The sequence below is a fragment of the Delphinus delphis genome, chromosome 16, assembly GCF_949987515.2.
Source record: "Delphinus delphis chromosome 16, mDelDel1.2, whole genome shotgun sequence".
NCBI classification, from domain to species: Eukaryota; Metazoa; Chordata; class Mammalia; order Artiodactyla; family Delphinidae; genus Delphinus; species Delphinus delphis.
Window position 1 is genome coordinate 7,243,494 of NC_082698.1, and position 18,660 is coordinate 7,262,153.

General features: G+C 58.9%; 1 protein-coding gene across 4 annotated transcripts in view; it reads left to right on the forward strand.

Moving 5' to 3' along the window:
• The window catches only part of CTBP2 (C-terminal binding protein 2), a 163,323-nt gene that overhangs the window by 136,341 nt on the left and 8,322 nt on the right, over positions 1-18,660 (forward strand). For all 4 annotated transcript variants that reach the window (XM_060033863.1, XM_060033865.1, XM_060033866.1 and 1 more), the window contains 3 exons: positions 12,263-12,417; positions 12,778-12,922; positions 17,801-18,007. In XM_060033863.1, the coding sequence (XP_059889846.1) occupies positions 12,263-12,417; positions 12,778-12,922; positions 17,801-18,007 (507 nt within the window). The remainder of the gene's footprint in view (positions 1-12,262; positions 12,418-12,777; positions 12,923-17,800; positions 18,008-18,660) is intronic.

Below are 18,660 nucleotides of genomic sequence, written 5' to 3' on the forward strand. Positions count from 1 at the left end.
AGGGTTTGAATAAGTGCAAGAGAAGCACCCAGCGCAGCAGCCCTTCTAAACAGGCGAGAACCCACGGGACTGGCTTCACCTCTTCGTCCTGGTGCCCCGTGGACAGTGTCCTCATACCTGCTTGCCGTCTCCCAGCTACCCAAACCTGGGGTTGCCTGCGTGGGCGGGTTTGGGGTGTGTAGGCGATTTTATTGATGCAATGAAAGATTGCGAGTCAATTAAGGAGAAATGTCTGAGGGCAGCGGAGCCGGCTGCGTGACCTACTACTTCACAACCTGAGGCTGGTCTCGGGTGTTTCCCAGCTCCCAGGCACGTCCCTGTTCATTCTGGTCTGATGACTGTGGTGGAGGGACCTCTGGGCTGCAGAGCGCTGTTTTAATCTGCAGGTGACGCTGAGCCATGGTGGGGGGGGGGTTCTCTCCAGCGAGCTCCAGAGCAGCTCAGGGCTTGGAAAGCCGCCCTAGAGTTCAGAATCTCAGGGTTCCCGGCTCGTAAGCTGGGACCAGAGTGGAGCGCCACCACGGGGGAAGGGCAGGCCCTGGACGCCCACCTCACGGCCAGTCTCCGCGTCCTGCTGTGACGCTGGTGGCCAGTGGCTGGGGGTAAAGGTGGGCCCTGACCAAGGAGCAGTGGTGAGCTTGGCTGGCTGAGCCCTGTCTTCGGGTCAGTGCCCTTGAGGAACACTGAGACACAACGTTGAGGATCCTGTCAGTGAGTGGCCTGGGAGCCCCCTTTTGCCCTTGAGAAGTTCATGGCCTATTAGCTGTGGTCTAGGGCGAGGTCCTGAGGCTCCTCTCTTGGACAGGCTCAGAGGAGCTGCCATAAGGAAGGAGGGCCTGGGGGAGGCACAGGCCACTGGGGTGCCTTCTGACTCCTGGCAGTCCCGGTGGAGACAGGGCAGTCCCGTAAGAGAATGAGTGCCAGGGGATTCTATCGGAGCTGTTTGTTGGAAAGGAGGTGCAGAGCATGTGTGCTCCCGGCCAGAAGGGGCAGCCAAGGTTGTCCCCCGCCCCAGGCATAAGCTCCCGGTCACTTGTCCCTCCAGGGACTGTCCCCCTGTGTTGAGAAGCATGCAGAGGTGTGGCCTCACCTGGACGGGAAGCCACTGGGTCCTCGCACCTGGGGATCTGCTGTTCCCCAAGCCCAGAGCCTCCAGCCCTTGCACCCAGGCCACGTCCCTTTATCCCTCCGGTTCTGCAGGGCCACCCATGTGAGGCTGGGCCTTTGAGGGAAAGCAGACCATATATCACGTTTCCCCCAAAGCAGAAGCAGGGCCGAGCGTCCTCGGCTGCTTTGAAATGTGTTCCTTGGCGGCGTATTTGCTTTTCGGTGACGCCCTGCATGGTTCTTTCTGGCCCGGTCAGTTGGGAGGGAAAGAACCTGGTCTGAGTGGGTGCTGTTTGCCCTGCCCCCAGTGGGAAGCACCAGCTTTCCAGACAACATCAGGCGCTTCTTCAGGGCAGAGGGCTTCACCAGGAACACAAGAGGCTCCCTTGGGACTCGGGAGGGTGAAGGAGCCCAAACACTGACGACCAGGAGCCACCCTGGAAAGGGCGCATCCGCGCGGCACGGGGGGCGCGTGGGCTCCAGGCAAGCCCGCCCGGCCAGCGTGCAGGTGTCTAAGAGAACGGGTTTAATCAAGAGATAAAGGGTTCTGGTTTTGTTTTTAAGCTCTGCTGGGCAAAGGAAAAGTATCGCTCGCTTTTCTCTGTTCCGGTTCCCCGGTGTGGTACGGACCCTGCACCGTTCAGCCTGCCGGGACAGTTTCCCTGGGCAGCTCTGAGGAGTCAGTTAAAGTACAACAAATGCTTGTCTTTCTGGAGGTACAGAAGTTGTACTGTTTTTTTTTTTTTTTTTTTTAACTAGATGATGTGCGTCCCACAAGTCTAGACCTCTGCTTAAAGGACACACCTCATGCGTGCACACTGGGCTAGCAGTGTTCACCCAGCAAGCCTTGAGTGGGGAGGGGGCAGCGGCCGGGGCTCTTGGGAGCCTGGGAGCCAGCTGCCTGCTCGGCCGGCTCTCTGCCCAGCTCTTACCTGAGCTACATGGCCTGAGAGCATCTCACTTGGAGGCCGTGACTCGTTAAGAGCCATGTTGTATTTAGGAAACTAATCTACTTGTCAGCGCACTCTGTAGCCATCTGTGGACCGGGCCTCCAGCTGCTTTTGCAGAGAACACTAAAATCAGGGCTGAGGAGTGGCTTCAAACCAGCTGCCCCCCCGCCCCTGCCCCCATGGAGCACACCCAGCCTGCCGGGAGCCCCCTTAGCGTGGGTCACCCCCAACAGCCCAGCCCCTGGGTGCTCAGAGGGCCTGGTGAGGCCACATTTCCCCACACTTGTGTTCTTTCTTAATAGCTTTGTTGAGACGTATAACTCAGACGCCTGTACCATTCACTGAACGTGCCAGTGTCGTGGTCATTAGTATATTCACAGCTGAGTAGAGGAGCCCGGCTTCCGAAGACCAAGTAGCATTCAAGTTGCGATAGTCGTAGTGAGGAGAGGGCTGCGTGTGCAGTGACCGCTGGGCCTCCTTCCTACCTGGCTGTAACACTCATCACGGGGGCCTGTGGGCAGTGCCTGCACAGGAATACTTCAGAGATAACTCGGGTTCTGCTCCAGACCACCACGATAAAGCAAATGTCACAAATAAAGCAAGTTATACGCACTTCTTGGTTTCCAGGTGCGTACACAAGTTATGTTCACACTATACTGTAGTCTGTAAAGTGTGCAACAGTGTTGTCTTTAAAAAGTGTTCGCACCTTAATTTAAAAATATGCAGGAAATGGTGACAGTAGACTTACTCAACACGGGGTTACCACAAACCTTCAGTTTGTTTTAAAAAAAACAAAACAACAACGCGGTATCTGCAAAGTGCAGTGAAACGAGATGCACCAATAGTTGCTGATGCACACAGTGGCGGCACGGCCATCTGCGCTTTCGTTACAGAGTATTTCACTCCTTTTTATTCCCCAGTGCTGGTTTTAAGCCAGGTTGTTCTGTCTTCAACCTTTAATCCCGCTGTTTTTCTAGTACTTGACTTGGGGCTAGCGCTCAGTCAGGGTCGAGTGAAAGTTTCCTGCTGGGCAAGGTTCTAGATGGCTGGGTGTGTTGGCACTGCAGCGCTAAGGTTAGCTGGCCTGTGCCCACCCCTCGGGCGCCTCAGGAGCCCTGTCACCTTCCCAGGCCTTGGTGCCCTACGTGCGGAGCGAAGAATAGAAAACTTCCTTCCAGAGAGGGAGAGACTGACACGAGACTCCCAGTGACCAGGCCGTATGATTCAGCATCAGATAGGGCTTCTAGGGTGTTCCAGGGGAGAAGAGCTGGGGGTTCATTCAGGAAAGTGAGGAGAGAGCTGTTTCAAAAGGCCACACCAGAATCCTGAAACCACAGTTGCCCAGGCCTTGGAGAAGGGCCCTTGCGAGTGCCGTGGGGGAGAAGCAGCCTAACCCATCACTGGGGGAGGGAGAGAGGGGCTCCGGCCCTGACATAAGGATCCTGTGACAGTGAATTCATCATTACTGAACTGTCCGCAGCTTGATCCCTGCTTGGGGCACCTACCCTGCACAAGTCCATCCCCTCTGGGATCTCTCACCTTGATCTGTCCTGGCAAGGCCTGGGGCCAGGCCTCGGGGGGTTTCTGCGGCACTGGCGATGGGTCCCTGCTGGTGGAGGACAGGTGGGCTCACCGCCTTGGCCTGGCCTTGCTGGGCACGTCAGCTAGCTATTGCTTTGTGGCCGATCACTCCGGAACTTCCTGGCTTCTAGGCAGCTGAGCTCAGCTGGGACTGGCCTCCTCACCTCAGCTGGGACGGCTGGGCCCCAGCCCCAGGGTCCTTCCTCCCAGGGCCTCCCAGCTCCCAGCTAGTCTCAGGCTCCTGTGTGAATTTGGATGGTGTGACGCTGACCCCGGAGGCCCAGCCTTGGAAGAGGTGCCGCAGCACCTCTGTCACTCTGTGTAGGTCAGACTGAAGTACGAGGCCAGCACATTTCCTGGGGCTGGGGAGGTGGATCCCCCTCTTGGCGGGGGGAGCAGCAGAGTCACATTGGGAAGGGGGCAGGTGTCACAGGCCATCGGGAACAGTGCCAGGTACAGGTGAGGTCCTTGCTGTGAGGGGGTGGGTGCAAACCCAGGCACCTGCCACAGAGCCGAGCCCCCCTCTGGGGTCCCTCTCCCCTTCCTCTCCAGAAGTCCACCCTTCTCAGCAGAACAGAGGGCTGTCCCGGAGTGACTGAGGAGGTCTGCGGTCTGCTCCTGGCTGTGGGGACCTTGCGTCCTTCCCCTGGGGCCTCCCTATGTCTCCCTGCTTCTTCCCATGCTCACAGTATTGGTGGAATGTGTGGAACATTGACCTTCACCTTCCTTTACCCATTCCAAGAGGAGGTTGAGCGCACTTAATTAAGCTTGGCCAGCAGATGTCAGCTAGCCTTGCAGGGCAGCCCTCAGGGCATTGTGGTCAACAGGGACTCTGAGGCCCAGAGTGCTGGGATCAATTAGTGATGCCTGCCATGAGCACAGAAGAAGAGTGGTTGTGTATCTGCATCCGTTGTCCAGGTTTGCTTTACTTCCTCCTCTTCCTCAGCCCTGAACACACCAAGGTTCATCATGGCCGTTCAGCTCCAGCCTGCATTGAATTTCAGGATGTTCCGATTTCACCTGGACTGTATTAGACAAGTTGATTTCCACATCTCGGCCCTGATTGAAACGGACTTCACGCTGATTCTGTTTTAATTTTAATTTAATTTTATTTTTTGGCTGTGCCGCGTGGTTTGTGAGATCTTAGTTCCCTGACCAGGGATTGAACCTGGGCCCCCGACAGTGAAAGTGCGGAGTCCTAACCACTGGACCGCCGGAGTATTCCCTCATGTTCCAGATTTGAAGTACCTTTTGAGGAGAGCTGTTTCTTCCATAAGCCAGATTCCCTGTGTGTTTAGAGGTCCCTGAGGGAGCATCCACGTCTGGTTCCTCTTTGGGTCCCTAGAACCAGGCCAGGCTCTCACATGTCAGAGCTTGGAGGTAAGGAATTGGGAAGGAATGAGGATGGATGGGGTCTCAGGGTCCACTTGGAGAGGGCAGCCTCGGCCTACACAGCTGACGAGCAGCTGGAAGCCCGTGGGCCGACGTCCACTTCAGTAACTGCCCTTTACTTCCGCCCTGGCCAGGAAGCACGCTGTGATTCTATCAGGTCCTAAAGCCAGAAACTGCTCTGGGTCCTCAGCCTCCGGGCTGGAGGTACACTGTTCCTTGGTCATCACCTCCATCCTGAGACGTTTCTGCCCAAGATCCTGGGCCAGCAAGAAAAGGCTCAGTCCCCCTCGGGCCAGGCAGGGCACAGGCAGGAGGACACCTCCTGGAGCGGGGAGCTATTGGATGCAAAACAAGACGTGAAAAGCGAGGCAACCTGAGAAAAATCGGGTTCTCTGCTGTGCGGGGAGAGCATATCTGCACTTGACCGAGTTTTTAAAACCAAACTGCGGCCTGGCCACATCCCAGATTGGCCCGGAGGTGTGGGAGGGAAGTGGACGCAGCTCTCTCGGCCTGGGAGAGCTGCCCAGGGACACCGCAGAGAGGATAGTTTGTCAAATGAAAAGGCAGATAGCAGTGTGGGAACAAAGATGAGATTTCCAACGGTAACTGCATTTTTTTTTTTAACCTTAAAATAGTGCCACGCTTAGCACACATTTTTTTTTAAATATCTTTATTGGAGTTTAATTGCTTTACAATGGTGTGTTAGTTTCTGCTGTATAACAAAGCCACTCAGCTATACATATACATATATCCCCATATCCCTTCCCTCTTGCGTCTCCCTCCCTCCCACCCTCCCTATCCCACCCCTCTAGGTGGTCACAAAGCACCGAGCTGATCTCCCTGTGCTATGCGGCTGCTTCCCACTAGCTATCTGTTTTACATTTGGTAGTGTATATATGTCCATGCCACTCTCTCACTTCGTCCCAGCTTCCTCTTCCCCCCGCCCCGCACCCCGTGTCCTCACGTCCGTTCTCTACATCTCCCTCTTTATTCCTGCCCTGCCACTAGGTTCATCAGTAGTTTTTTTAAGATTCCACATGTGTGTGAGCAGCACACATCTTAGGGTGAATCACTGCCTTGCGGCCGCTCTCTAGACCACGCATTCCCCTTCACCTGCTCACATCGTCCCTCCTGTGAAAGGCGAGGGGAGCTGCTGTGGGGTGGGCACCTCCCCGGGGTGTCTGGGACAGTCGTTGCCTTCCCTCACTTTGCAGAACTGCTTTCTGAATCAACTCCAGCCAACTGCAGAACATTTGTTGTTGACAGTTTAGAGCAGTTTTTACAACATGGATAAACATGTTTACAAAGCAAGGGAGATGTCTCACCCCAACATGAGGCTCCGCAGCCTCCTTTCCCAGGCGGGATTCTGCCACCGCAGGCCCTGGGTGGTTGGGTAGACCCCTCAACACAGCCACGTTTCCGAGTTGAAAGCCGAGTCTCAGACAGGGGCTCATTTATGTCCCAAGGTCAGCATCTGGTTCCCGGTTTGGCCCCAGTCACGAGTTGCAGCTCTAGGTCATGGAAATGCAAGCCTGTGAAATATGCCGCTTATCGGACCCTAGATCTGGTTCTGTGTCTGGCCTTCTGGGGATCAGACTGCTGAGCCCAGCCAGTAAGGGTTGAGCTGTGCTGCTTTGCAGGAAGTGGCCTTTGAATTGGGGGAGCAGCTGCGTTCGAGGGGAAGCTGTTCTTTGGGTGGGAGGAGACACGAGCAGACCCTTGGGAAGTGGTTCAGGCTAGAGGGCTGCCGCTGCGGGGCTGGTGTGTCCTTCCCTGCCCACTCCGGACCACACCGGGCCTTGTGTGGCTGCGTCTCCTTCTCCCCGCGTGGCCGCCTGCACGTGAGGATGGGCGCCGGGCACGCTGCCTTCCAGGCCACCGCGCTGGTCCTGGGAGCTGAGAATCCGTTTGATTGATTGCGTCCAGAGCCTCGTGCTGAGTGTGCCGGGCAGTTCGCCGTTTGTCTCAGGTCTTCCTAAGGCCTGCACGGCTCTCCCATCTGTGGACCTTTCCAGGTACTTGTTCTGGCGTCAGCTGTCCAGACGACTGGTGCCGCCCAGAGGATCCTGGCAGCTGCCTTTGGGCAGCAGTGAAGATCTTTGGGTGGACTTGGGCTGTGTGGTGGGAGGTCCTTTTCCCTCAGTGGTCCCAGCCCCAGGTGTGTGTCCTTTGGGGGCCTCAAGGGGTAGTCCCGCTGTACTTGGCCAGCCCCAGTCAGGTGAGCAAGGAGGTGACCCTGCACAGGTGTGGCCATCCGTACATGTGACCGTCATCGCAGCCAGCCTAGCATGGGGGTTTAGAGGCTGCTGTGGTGTTGGGATGCTTCATAAAATCTGGTCCATTGTTAAAAGAGGGCTCTCTGGGGACTTCCCTGGCGGTCTAGTAGTTAAGACTTTGCCTTCCAATGCGCAGGGGGTGCCGGTTCGATCCCTGGTCAGCGAGCTAAGATCCCACATGTCTCGTGGCCAAAAACCCAAAACATAAAAACAGAAGCAATATTGTAACACATTCAATAAAGACTTCAAAAATGGTCCACATCAAAAAAATCTTAAAAACAAAAACCCACAAAAAACCAAAGAGGCCTTTCTGCCTGCTGGGTCAGTCAGTTATTGCAGACGCTTCCCCTTGGCGTAAAACTGCTCAGTAACTGAAATCTGAAAGCAGCAAAATCATGTCCCTGAGACAGTTCGGTTCTTGAGTTGCAAAAAGCAACGGAAACCGACTCAGACCTGAGAAAACGACGCATGGTTCTGTAGGAAGGATGTCAGCTGAACTCACACGGTGTCCAGAAAGGCCAGAAAATGGGTCTCAGAAACACCACAGGGCAGCTTTGCGTGGCAGGAGTACGTCATCCCTTTTAGCCAACAGCAGCCCTTGCAGCCTGTGTCGCCTAGGGAAGGAGCAGTTCCAAGACGAAATCTGGTGCTGTTATCCAGATAAGGTGGCATCAAGGCTGGGTGGCCAAAAAGTTACCGAAGTCCTCCCTGGGGCCCACCCCTTTCCACCTTGGAATTCATGAGGCCTTTGCACTTGGCATTCACTGGACCGCTGGCCACTCTTAACAAAACTCCGGCATCTCAGCCCGGCATCGTCTTTGTTTTCCACTGAGTGTGTCTAATTGCACAATTATTTGTGTGCAGCTGCAGCTCTAAGCAATACCAGGTCCGGGGCAGACGTCAGAGCTGGCCTGGAGCTGGGGCTCTGCGTCCCTGCTTGTGCCAAAGGGAGCCTGAAACCAGCAAGTAATTGACACCAGGGGAGTCGGCTGAGCTCTCTGCCCTGCAAAGTTAATGCTGGACAAGTTGTTGAAAGCAGTGCACTGGCACACTTTCCTAGGTGTGTCTAGTTGCAGCTGGAATTATTCTGAAATGGATAGACCGAGTTCATCAACGGAAAGGGGACTGTAGAAAGGGAACGGTCATTTTGACTACAGGGCCACCAGGACCCTCTGGCCCTCATTGGCAGGTGTTTCCTCGGACTCTGCGGGGTCCCTGGTGCTGTTTGAGGCAGTTCTCCTTGTTCCCTTAGCTGGTCTCCTTGACTGTAAAATGGGAATAAGATCAGCGTTGTGTGATTCTTACCAGCCTTGGAGTCTGTGGGGCTTGTTTCTTGGGGTCCTGGCAGTGTCTAGTAGTTGGCAGCCTCGCTTTTGATCACAGACTCGTTTTTTATGACTTCTCATTAAACGTTGTGCCTTGCTTTTCTCCCCTAAATTCCCTTGACCGTAGAGGAAATAGGGCTTCTCCCTCCAGCCTGAGAGCCAGCCCCTGAGTTGGTACCCCATTTTCCATAGTCTCTGAAAGGGTCATTTGCCATCTTAATACCTACAGCTCTTAATGCATAACGTGTCAGTTCTGTTCTAATACACTAAAATGTTTTCAAATTGTTAGAAGCACTGAAGGATGTTGATTAACGTGAGGCGAGATAAAAAGTCGAATTGCAAGTTCATCTTCCCAGCATTTCCTGGGGTCTTCTGGGTACCTCTGTCCCCGACTCCAGCAAGACGGTAGGGACAGAGGGTGCTGGGCACGGTGGCTTGAAAGTAATTGGATTCCAAGGTGTGCAGGTGGCTGAGTCCCTTCTGGAACTGAAGGAGCATGTATATACGGTATGGCCTCTTTCTTTGTAGAAGCAGACCTCGGCAGTGACCTGGCTAAGCTGTCTCTCATCCTCAGGGCTGGGGGTCTCACGGGGTCCCCATAAAGCCCGATCCTCAGCAGCCCCACGCTATAGTCCCTGCACCTCATGCAAAACACCTGTGAATCTCGCCCACTCCCACCACCCACCGAGCTGTCCCCACTCAGCATCCTTCCCCAGCCTGAGCACCTCTGAGCAGCGTGATACCCGTTGTTTCTCCATCTCCTGCCTTACCATAAAGAGCTTGCAGCCGGTATCCAAGCCTCAGGCCTCAGGCACCTTGGCGTCTTGTGGACCAGCCTCAGCTGCATTCTGCATGCCCAGCCTGAACGAGGGCAAAGGGTGGGTTTCACCAAAGAGAAAGGCGACCCAAGTCGGGGAGGGAGGCGATCGCTAGGCAACCCGGAGTTTGTTTCCCAGGTAACGGGATGCATGCATTGATGCTGTGGATGGACATGTTGTGGTGACGGCCCCTCAGCCTCTCCAGACGCCTGCCTTGTGCCCACTGTCGTTTTCCCATGTGGTTGCTTTTTAATTAACAACTCGGATTTCCAGTCGTGATCATGAACTTTAGAAACGTTGTCTGATTAACCCTCCTGCCAGCAACCCCCAGGGTGAAGTCAGGGTGGTGTCACCCTGTGGGAGGGGCAGCCCGGGGCAAGTGAGCACATCTGCTCATGGTGTCCTGCAGGGGCCCCACCTTGGGCTCCGTAGGAGGTGTGTGGGGCGGGGGCAGAATCCGGAGGGGGAGAAAGGGTCCTTGGGGTGTGGTCATCTCACTTGACCGAGAGGGCAGGCGTAGGAGCTTTAGTGCGTCGACCCCGAGTTGGCACCAGCCGCCCCACCTTCCTGCTGCTTCCTCCGGTGACGTACTTTCCACCTTGTGCCTCCATTTCCTCTTCTCGGAGGGGGACGGTGGTGCTGTCTCAAGGGTGAAGTGAGAAGGTGGGACCCGTGCAAAATTACTGCTCCCCCCTTCTCCCTCCGTGGGGTCTCCGGGGCTCCTGTCTGAAGCTGTCAGCCTTGGTTTTTGGGGGAACCTTCTCCTCCTGTGCACACAGCACCTCAGCTCTTGTGGACCTGTCGGGCAAAGCAGGATGCTAGCAGGGCGCTCGCCAGCCCCCCAGCAGCCTGCCAGCCTTGGTGCCTGCGCCCCGCCTGCTGTGTGAGTTGAGGGCTGGTTAGGATGTGGGGTAGGGGATCCCTGTTCCCACTCACGACAGAGAATGTTGAGGCTCAGCTTCACTTGGGGATCCAGGTCCTGAGGCGGCAGTGGGGCTTTGGCTGTCACTTGCGGGCTGGGAGGGCCCATGAGCACTTGCGAGGCCCAGCCTGGGGCCGCCCAGAGGTGGCCTGCCCGCCCCCGGTTGCCCCAGCCTGTTCTACTGAGGCCAGGACAAAAGCCTCTTCTCTGCTCCGCATTCAGAGAGATGCTTGTCCCCCGATGCTGCAGCTGTGGCGTGGGAGCGCGCCGTCTGGGGCGGCAGTCGTGCGGGCATGCGGCACTGAGTGCGGGCTCCAGTGGCACTGTGGCCACAGCACCAGACCGGGGGGCTCCTCGTTCAGCATCTAGCCCAAGCGTGTGGCTGACTGGGTCCCGAGCCCTGGTGGCTGAGGAGGTGCCCCACCCAGTCTCAGGGCTGCCACGTGGGGAGCCCTCCTTGCCAGCCGTTCTGAGCTGGGAGGCAGAGGTCCCGCAGATGAGCGTGCCGGCGGCTCCCGCTTTGGCCTGCAGGAGCGCGCTCAAGCCCAGTGGCCAAGGTGGCCCCCAGAGGAGAGGATAAGTAGATTCCCTGTGTGGGGAAGGAGACACAACGGGCTGAGCCGGGCCTGGTGCAGTGGCCACGATCAGAGTTTATCTGAACACCTGAAAACCTCCCGTGCATGGAAAGCTGTCTTCTTGTGACTTGTGCTCTGTTACATCAGACACTTGTGATTTGATGAGAAAACGGGAGGTGCCCTGTCCCGGCCACCTCAGTGCTGCGGTTTCTCCCGAAGCCCAGGGGTGTTTCTCCCGAAGCCCAGGGCGGGGGGGTCACGGTGATTCAACATGGGGGCCAAACTCCAAGGCCTTCCTGTGTGAACTTGAAAGGAATGGTTTAGTGGAGGAGGAATTGCCCTGGGCTGGTGCGTGTGCCGCTCGTGTGCCCCTTGTGACGGGTCCCCACGGCGGAGGGCGGACACTCCTCCCTCGTCTGGGTTGGAGGCGCTGCAGCTGCGCTGGGCTGGAGAGCCAGCACTTAGGCAGCGTGTAGGGAGGCCCACCCCCGGCCTTTCCCCACCGAGCTATGGGGTCGAGCATCCTTTGTCTCCATCAGAAGCACCGAGACGTGAGACGGCTCTGGCTGGTCCAGGCTGCCGGCAAACCATGCTTACTCTCTGGTCCTTTGAGAAATTCCGTTTGGTCTTTTGAGTCCCCGGCAAGCTGCTTGGCCTCACACGCACACCTTCTCTAGCATCTTGGACTGGCTTCCTCTCCTCACCTGGCCCAGGTGAGAGGACCCCTGAGCCGTGCCCAGGGCGCCTGTCCCCCCAGGGGTCTCCTCCAGGAAGCTCCCATGGGATGCTGGTGCCTCAGTTGTCCCGTTTCATTTTGGACCCTCTGGTGCCTGTGCGAAAGGGCAGTGGGAACAGGGAGGCACAGCGGAGGGAGGGGCCGAGAGGTGGAGCCTGCTCCAGCCTGGGGAGCCGTGGGCCAGGCCCCGCCTGTGTCCCAAAGGCCTCTGGGCCTTGGTGGTCTAGGGGCACACAGGTGGTGCTGTCCGTGGTGGCAGAGGCAGGTGTGGGCCTGACCGGGTCCCTGGGCCCGAGTTCCATGTGGCGGTAGAGCTTGCGCCGCAGCGCTGCCTGTTAGCTCCATGTGTGCTCGCGGATGGAGGCATCTCAGCTCCTGCGGCGAGGGAGCCGCACAGATGTTGCCGCTCAGTCTCCTTGGCTTGTCCCAGCATCCTCCCCGGAGGGGGAGGCACACGGACGGTGGGGTGCGGTACCTCACTGGGAAGCACGGCCGGTGCGGGAGGCCCGGCCCCTTGCTGCGCTGTGCTGCCCCGGCCGCTTCCCTAACCCACCCCTCTCGTCCTGTCCCCACCTCCCAGGTATCCGCCCCCAGATCATGAACGGCCCCCTGCACCCGCGCCCCCTGGTGGCGCTGCTCGACGGCAGAGACTGCACCGTGGAGATGCCCATCCTGAAGGACCTGGCCACCGTGGCCTTCTGTGACGCACAGTCCACACAGGAGATCCACGAGAAGGTGGGTCCCCTCCTCACCCCGCCCGCCGGTCTGGTCCCCCAGGTCGGGTGGCAGCAGCTGGCATTCCGCGAGCAAGTGCTTGGTGCCGCTGCTGCCCTGATGGCCCCCCGCCTTTCCACCCTCAGGTCCCCGCTCGCCAGTCCCTATCACCTCCGTGGGCCTCCCTGACCACGCCTCCACTCCCCCCACTCCCCTGGCGTCACCGAGCAGGCCCCCGAGCACAGCCGGGGTGCCCTCGCCTGCGGGAAGCTGTCAACACCCAGGCCGCGTCCTAGCTGGCTGTTTTCCCGCTGGAATCCTCTGTTGCGTGTTCAAGGGCAATGGGGGCCTCCAACCTGTGCTCTGCTCACCCCGTCACAGGTTTTAAATGAGGCTGTCGGCGCCATGATGTACCACACCATCACCCTCACCAGGGAGGACCTGGAGAAGTTCAAGGCCCTGAGAGTGATCGTGCGGATAGGCAGCGGCTACGACAACGTCGACATCAAGGCTGCAGGCGAGCTCGGTAAGTGCCTGGCGGGTGCCCAGTGAGTGCCCAGTGAGTGTGTGCTGGGGCAGAGGCAGCAGAGCACACAGTGCCTGCTTCCAGCTGGAGGAAGGGGGTTGGTTTCAAAGGGAACCGAGCCAGGCACGCCTCCGAATACACAGGTAGAAGCGTCCTGCTGGGTTCAGAGCCCTCACCTTGGGACCTGCGGGGCTGGGCCGGGCTGTGTCGCTTGGGAAGGATGCTGAGCCAGACCAGCCCCAGGCCCTTCCCTGCAGAGGGGGCAGTGAGTTGCCGCACCTCTGTGTCGGTTGGCCAGGACCCATCAACCTGAAATGAACTTGTGCTGGGTGCACAGCTCAGGGTTTCTGGGTCTCCTCCAATCCTGGGATGGTGCTGTCTCCCCAAGGGCTGCTGTCCACACAGGAACCTTCCTAGGTCAGGGCCAGTGCAGGTGGACCACTGCACAGCCCCTCCTGCCCATCCCTTGCCATTAGGGGTTTCCAGAGAAGAGCAGAGGCAGCAGATGGACACCCAAAGGCGGGGCTCCTGGCCACTTTCCAGACCCCGGGCCGCAGGCGCCCTGAGGCGGGGGGGCTTGGCGTGGCGGCCTCCCTGTCCCGGCACCTGGCGTGGGCTCTGAGTGTGTGGACCGTTTGCAGAGGCTCAAGGGGCCACGCTTTGACAGCAGGAGTCCCCAGGCTGCCCTGCTGTCTTAGGAGGGGCCAGAAGGGTCCTTCTAGACTAGCCCCTCTCTGGTGACTGTCCTGGTGTTTTTGAAACATGCCGGCCCTGCAGCCAGTGTGTGGGGCTGTGATCTGCCTGGTGCCCTGCAGCCATGAGGCTGAGAAGGGGTACCTCAAAACCGTCAGGAACCCAGGCCTTTATGACCCTGCCTGCTCCCGCCCCAAGCCAGCCTCTCAGCCCCACGGAGCCAGTGCTCCAAAGGCAGGCCCAGTGTGTGCAGTGCCCTGCCTGGGCAGCTCAGCACCGTACCTGACTGTGAACACCCACAAGCATGTGGTGTGACGGTTCCGGCCGCAGCCCAGGGCACCCCAGTGGGCTGCAGCCTTCCCCCCACCCCTTGAGGTCCTAGCCTGGGGGCTTGAGTGAGGGCTGCGGATTTGTTTTAGCAGTTAGTTCCCCTGCTTGCATCGGGGCTGCACCCAGTTCCTGAACCACAGGGTAAGTCTTGTGGGTGCGCGTGGCGGCGGGCGGGGGGCGGGGGCAGGCCTCAGGGGGCCTGTTCTGAGTAGCGCTGGGTCTGGTCTGATTCTTCGTGATGGTGCCGGGCTGCTCTGCAGAGCGGCGGGTGGCCTGGGAGTTGTGGCTACGGCATGTTGGGCTCGCCTCCCAGGTGAAGCCCACGGATAAGGCAGGAGGTGGTCGTTGCCCCGCAGGTGCTGTTCTAACCCTCCCCTGTCCCGAGTGGGGTGCTGTGCAGTGGTGGTTCAGAAGATTGATCCCGGTTTTTCTGGGTCACCCCTGGCTGGTCTCCATCGTCTCACCCCCTTCCTTGGGGGGGGGGGGTCGCTTGACCCTGTACAAGAGGAGAAGGGGTTATGACAGCGGTGGCTTCCCACGTGCACCCCAAGCCTTTGCTTCCACCTCAGCATCACTCTGAGCCCCTCTCTGTCGCCACGGAGAACCTTGGGAGGATGCGAGTCTTCAGAAGCGTGTCTACTGTAAACTCAAATTCTCCAGTTTTCCCTGGCACTGAGAGGAATGTTTTTTGAAAACAAATGTTCTTTGTGCTCTTGATAGAGCTGAAATCTCAAGTTCGAGCCGTGACAGAGAATGTGGCTCGACACCTGGGGGGGCTCGCGATCCTTTCCCTTCACCTACCTCCCGTCTCTGCAGCATCTGCCCCTCGTGACACCGCCACCCGCAATGTGTGTGACGTTGGGCTTCCTTGCCAGGACCCGGCCACCTCTCTCGAGGGGCCAGGGAAGGGGGGATGCGGGGGGAGATGGGATTGGAGGTGCCCGCGAGGGAACGTCCCATCTCCGCAGTTGTAGAAGCTGCCTCGCGGGCAGACTCGGGACCCGGGTGGGGCGGCCGTGTCCCCAGAGTCCCCCACAGAGGCCCGCCGGGGGCCTGCGATGTTAAAAGATGTGAACGGCATGTCCGCGGTGGCCTTTTCGTTGATCCTGGTCCAGTTTGATAAGGGAGCTGCTTCGGGGACATCTGCTGGGCCGTTTTGAAGGCAGTTTTCAAATGTGGGCTCTGCAGAAGGAAAATGGGCCCCTGTCCAGCCGTCCTTTGTCACCAAATGCACTTCACAGCTCATTCGGTCAGCTGACCTGTAATGAGGACAGAAGAGCAGGTGGCTCAGGTCTCTGCCCCTCCTGATGACGTCCGGGCCCACGGCGTGTGTTCCTGGGAGGGCAGCTCCCCTCCAGCATTCCCTGGAGCCCCGTCCGGAAGGCTTCGGGGCCCAAGGCACCTCGCCTCCGGCCCTGACATGATGGGCGAGGTGCTTCCTGTTCAGAGCAGGGAGGGGCTGTGGGCCGCCGGCCGCAGGCGAGGACAGCACCTGGGCAAGTAGAGGGGTCCTCCCCATCTGTAGTGTCACCCCAAGATCCAGGAGGAAGCAGTGGGAAGTTGGAAGGTTGTTGGAGAGAGCTAGGGCCCAGACTGAGCGCCGCGCACTGTCAGTCCGTGAGCCTTTCTGGCCAAGCTCGTTAATCTGGCGTCCAGCCTGGTCCAGTTCAGAAGGCGTTAGAGCAAAGAGCAAAAGCGTCAGCTGAGGGGAAAAGCAGCTCAGCTCTTGGGCTCGGACTTCGGGTCCACGGGGGCTGCAGCCTTGCTCTGTGGGTGCCAGCAGCTTGTCCTCATGGCATTTGGAGAATCACCCTTAAGGTATGAAGAACAGATTAGGAGTTTCCCCTCAAGAGGGTGGTCAGGGCTATAGAGTTTCAGCCATCAGGGCAGGACGTCTCAGGGGATGCCAGCAGCACCTCCTCCCAGGCCTTGGGGCACCCCAAGCCCATGTATCCGCTTTCCCAGGCCTTGGGGCACCCCAAGCCCATGTATCCGCTTTCCCAGACCTTGGTCTTGGGCTCTCCACACAGGCACAAGAGCCAAGGAGCTAAATTTCAAAGTTCTAGTGCGAAGGCGGAGACATGGCCCCACTGCGGTCCCTCGTCCCCTGGGCGGGCTGGTGCGGTGCTTTATCTCTCGTGGACGCACAGATTCTCTCCTCCAACCTCATCACATCTCGTCCCACCTCCCAGGGTGCAGGGGGGCCCCTGGGCCTGGGCAGTGGCTGCGTCTGCAGCAGAAGGTCCACACTGGGCTGTTCTGCTGCTGGACCTTCCCCCTGGGCTTCAGGCAGAACAGATCAAGCCCCACGAGGAATGGAAATTGTCCCAGCTGCCAAAAGATTTTCTTATACCACTGGCATCTGCCTCCGTCTATCCAGACTGTAGTAATCCTGACTTCTAGTCTAGCCGCAGATCCTGTGCTTGGTCATTTCAAATGAAGTGGGTGCTGCAAGACGACTGACTTGCAGCTCGTGGAAGGTTTGTCAGCCTGGATCTCAAAACCTCATCCCCTGGCAGGTGGGGCAGCACATGGATGCTTTCACCCTGGGGGCTGTGTGTCCTCCAAGGGGTCACTGAGACCCTGGGCCTCAGGGCAGCCCTCGTGGGGTGGCGACACAGCTGCTGGGAAGGGGTGCTCCACGCGTTTGGTCCTGGTTTCTGTCCGGTGGAGCTGCAGGTGCTCTCTGCCCAGGCTCCTGACCCGAGAAGATAGAGGAATGCAGGCGCCTTACAGGTGGCCTGGCCCTGCATCCCTGGCTGTGACTCCGGGGGTCCCAAAAGGGACGTTTTGAGCTGGGCCAGCATATGCTCCCTGGACACCTACGTCCCTCCTTGGAAAGTGGCTGGACTGGCAGACCCCGGGCCTCACCAGGGGAACGGGGCTGGACCCAGGCCCGCTGGCCCTCTGTGTGCCTGCCCCTCCCACATCTGGCAAACATTCTTCCCCAAAACACCCTCCCACTGAGGAAGGTCAGTGCCAGGGCCCTTCCTGCCTGAGACTTGGGGCAGTTCTCCCTGCAGTCCTCAGCTGCCGGCCTCCTGGTGCTGGGAAACGCTAGCCCTTCATCTCTATTCCTCACACACAGTCTGAGGGATCATCTTCACCAGCTGCTCTCAGCCCTGAAAGCTCTTTCAGAAAGCAGGGCGGGCACCTGTCTGCTCTGTTGTCTTTCTGTCAGAGCGGGAGGGTGACTAGGGTCCACTGAGCAAATGTGGGGCTGGATTCAGACATCAGCTCCATCCTGTCCCAGCCCACGGGCCTGGAAGGTGTTAACTTTCTAATTCTTCTGTCTTGCCTTTAAAAAAAAAAAAAAGAAGTAATGTTCATTGCATTAGACTCTTAAAATACCATAAAACAAAAGGCCGCTCTCCATTACCCCAGCCCCGGCCTGGGGGGAGGATCCAGGAGGTTGCATTGCAAAGAGCCTCTGGTTTCCTGGATCCCAGAGACCATCAGGAGGGGGCCCTACACGCTAGCTTCCTGGCGCTGGACGGGGATGGTGGACGGAGCTGGACCACCACTCGCTTCCCAGGGACGTGGGGCCTGGAAGCACTGGGTGGGCCGGACATGGGGTCAGCAGGGGGCTGGGGGGTGAGCCAAGCCCTGGACAGAAGTCCTCCTGGGACGGCTACGGGGCTGGAGGTCCCTGGGCCTCAGAGCCAGACGGTCTGTGTCCTCTAGGTGACAAGCAGGCCTCAGAGACCCACACCTGCCCGGGGCCACACACATAGTCCGTGGCTGAATGGGCCACCTTTGCCACCCCTGCCCCTCAGCTGGGTGGACTGGGAGCCCTGGCGCTTCCCCACAGAACTTGGGGTTCTCATCCCAGCGCCTGGCTCTTGTCGTTTCCAGGGATCGCCGTATGCAACATCCCGTCCGCGGCAGTGGAAGAGACGGCCGACTCCACCATCTGCCACATTCTGAACCTGTACCGGCGGAACACGTGGCTGTACCAGGCGCTGCGGGAAGGCACGCGGGTGCAGAGCGTCGAGCAGATCCGGGAGGTTGCCTCGGGGGCAGCCCGCATCCGCGGGGAGACGCTGGGCCTCATTGGCTTCGGTACGTGCGCCTGCTCCACAGGGACCACCTGGGGGAGGCAGGCCTGGCCCTGGAAGTCGGGGTGCGCTGCAGCTGTGCCTGTGGGAGGAGCTCTCTTGGGCCGGAGGAAGGCCCTTGCCCTTCGCCGAGCTGCCTGGGGTGGGAGGTCAGAGGTCAAGACTGACCAGGGAACTCGCCCAGAGGTAAGATCTGGGCTGCTTCTGGAAGAATGGGTCTGACGTCGGCGGGAGGGCGCCCCCAGGAAGGCGCCGTGCTCCCTAACTGCCCTGGGTAGAGGGTGAGGAGCTGGTGGCTGAGTGGAGACCCAGGCAGTGGGCAAGGCCCACCTGCAGGCACCAGGCGGGGGTGGCAGTGGAGTCGCTGAAGGATTTTTGCGCCAGAAGGTGGCGGGGTCAGGTCAGCAGCTTGGAAAGCTCCCCCAAGAGAGGGGGCATGGTAAGGCCTCCCTCTGCGGTGACACGGTGGGCGGCCCTGGGAGCGCCTGGGGCAGGTTCCTCAGGAGGAGGTGCGCCGCGGTGGAAAGCAGCCTGGCTGCCACAGCTGTTGGCAGCACTGGGCCCCAAGTCGAGCCCCGACTCGGCAAACAGGAGCCGACCGGGCGGGTGGGCTTGCTCATTGCTCACCGGCTCTGCGACCTTGAGGACAGAGCTCGA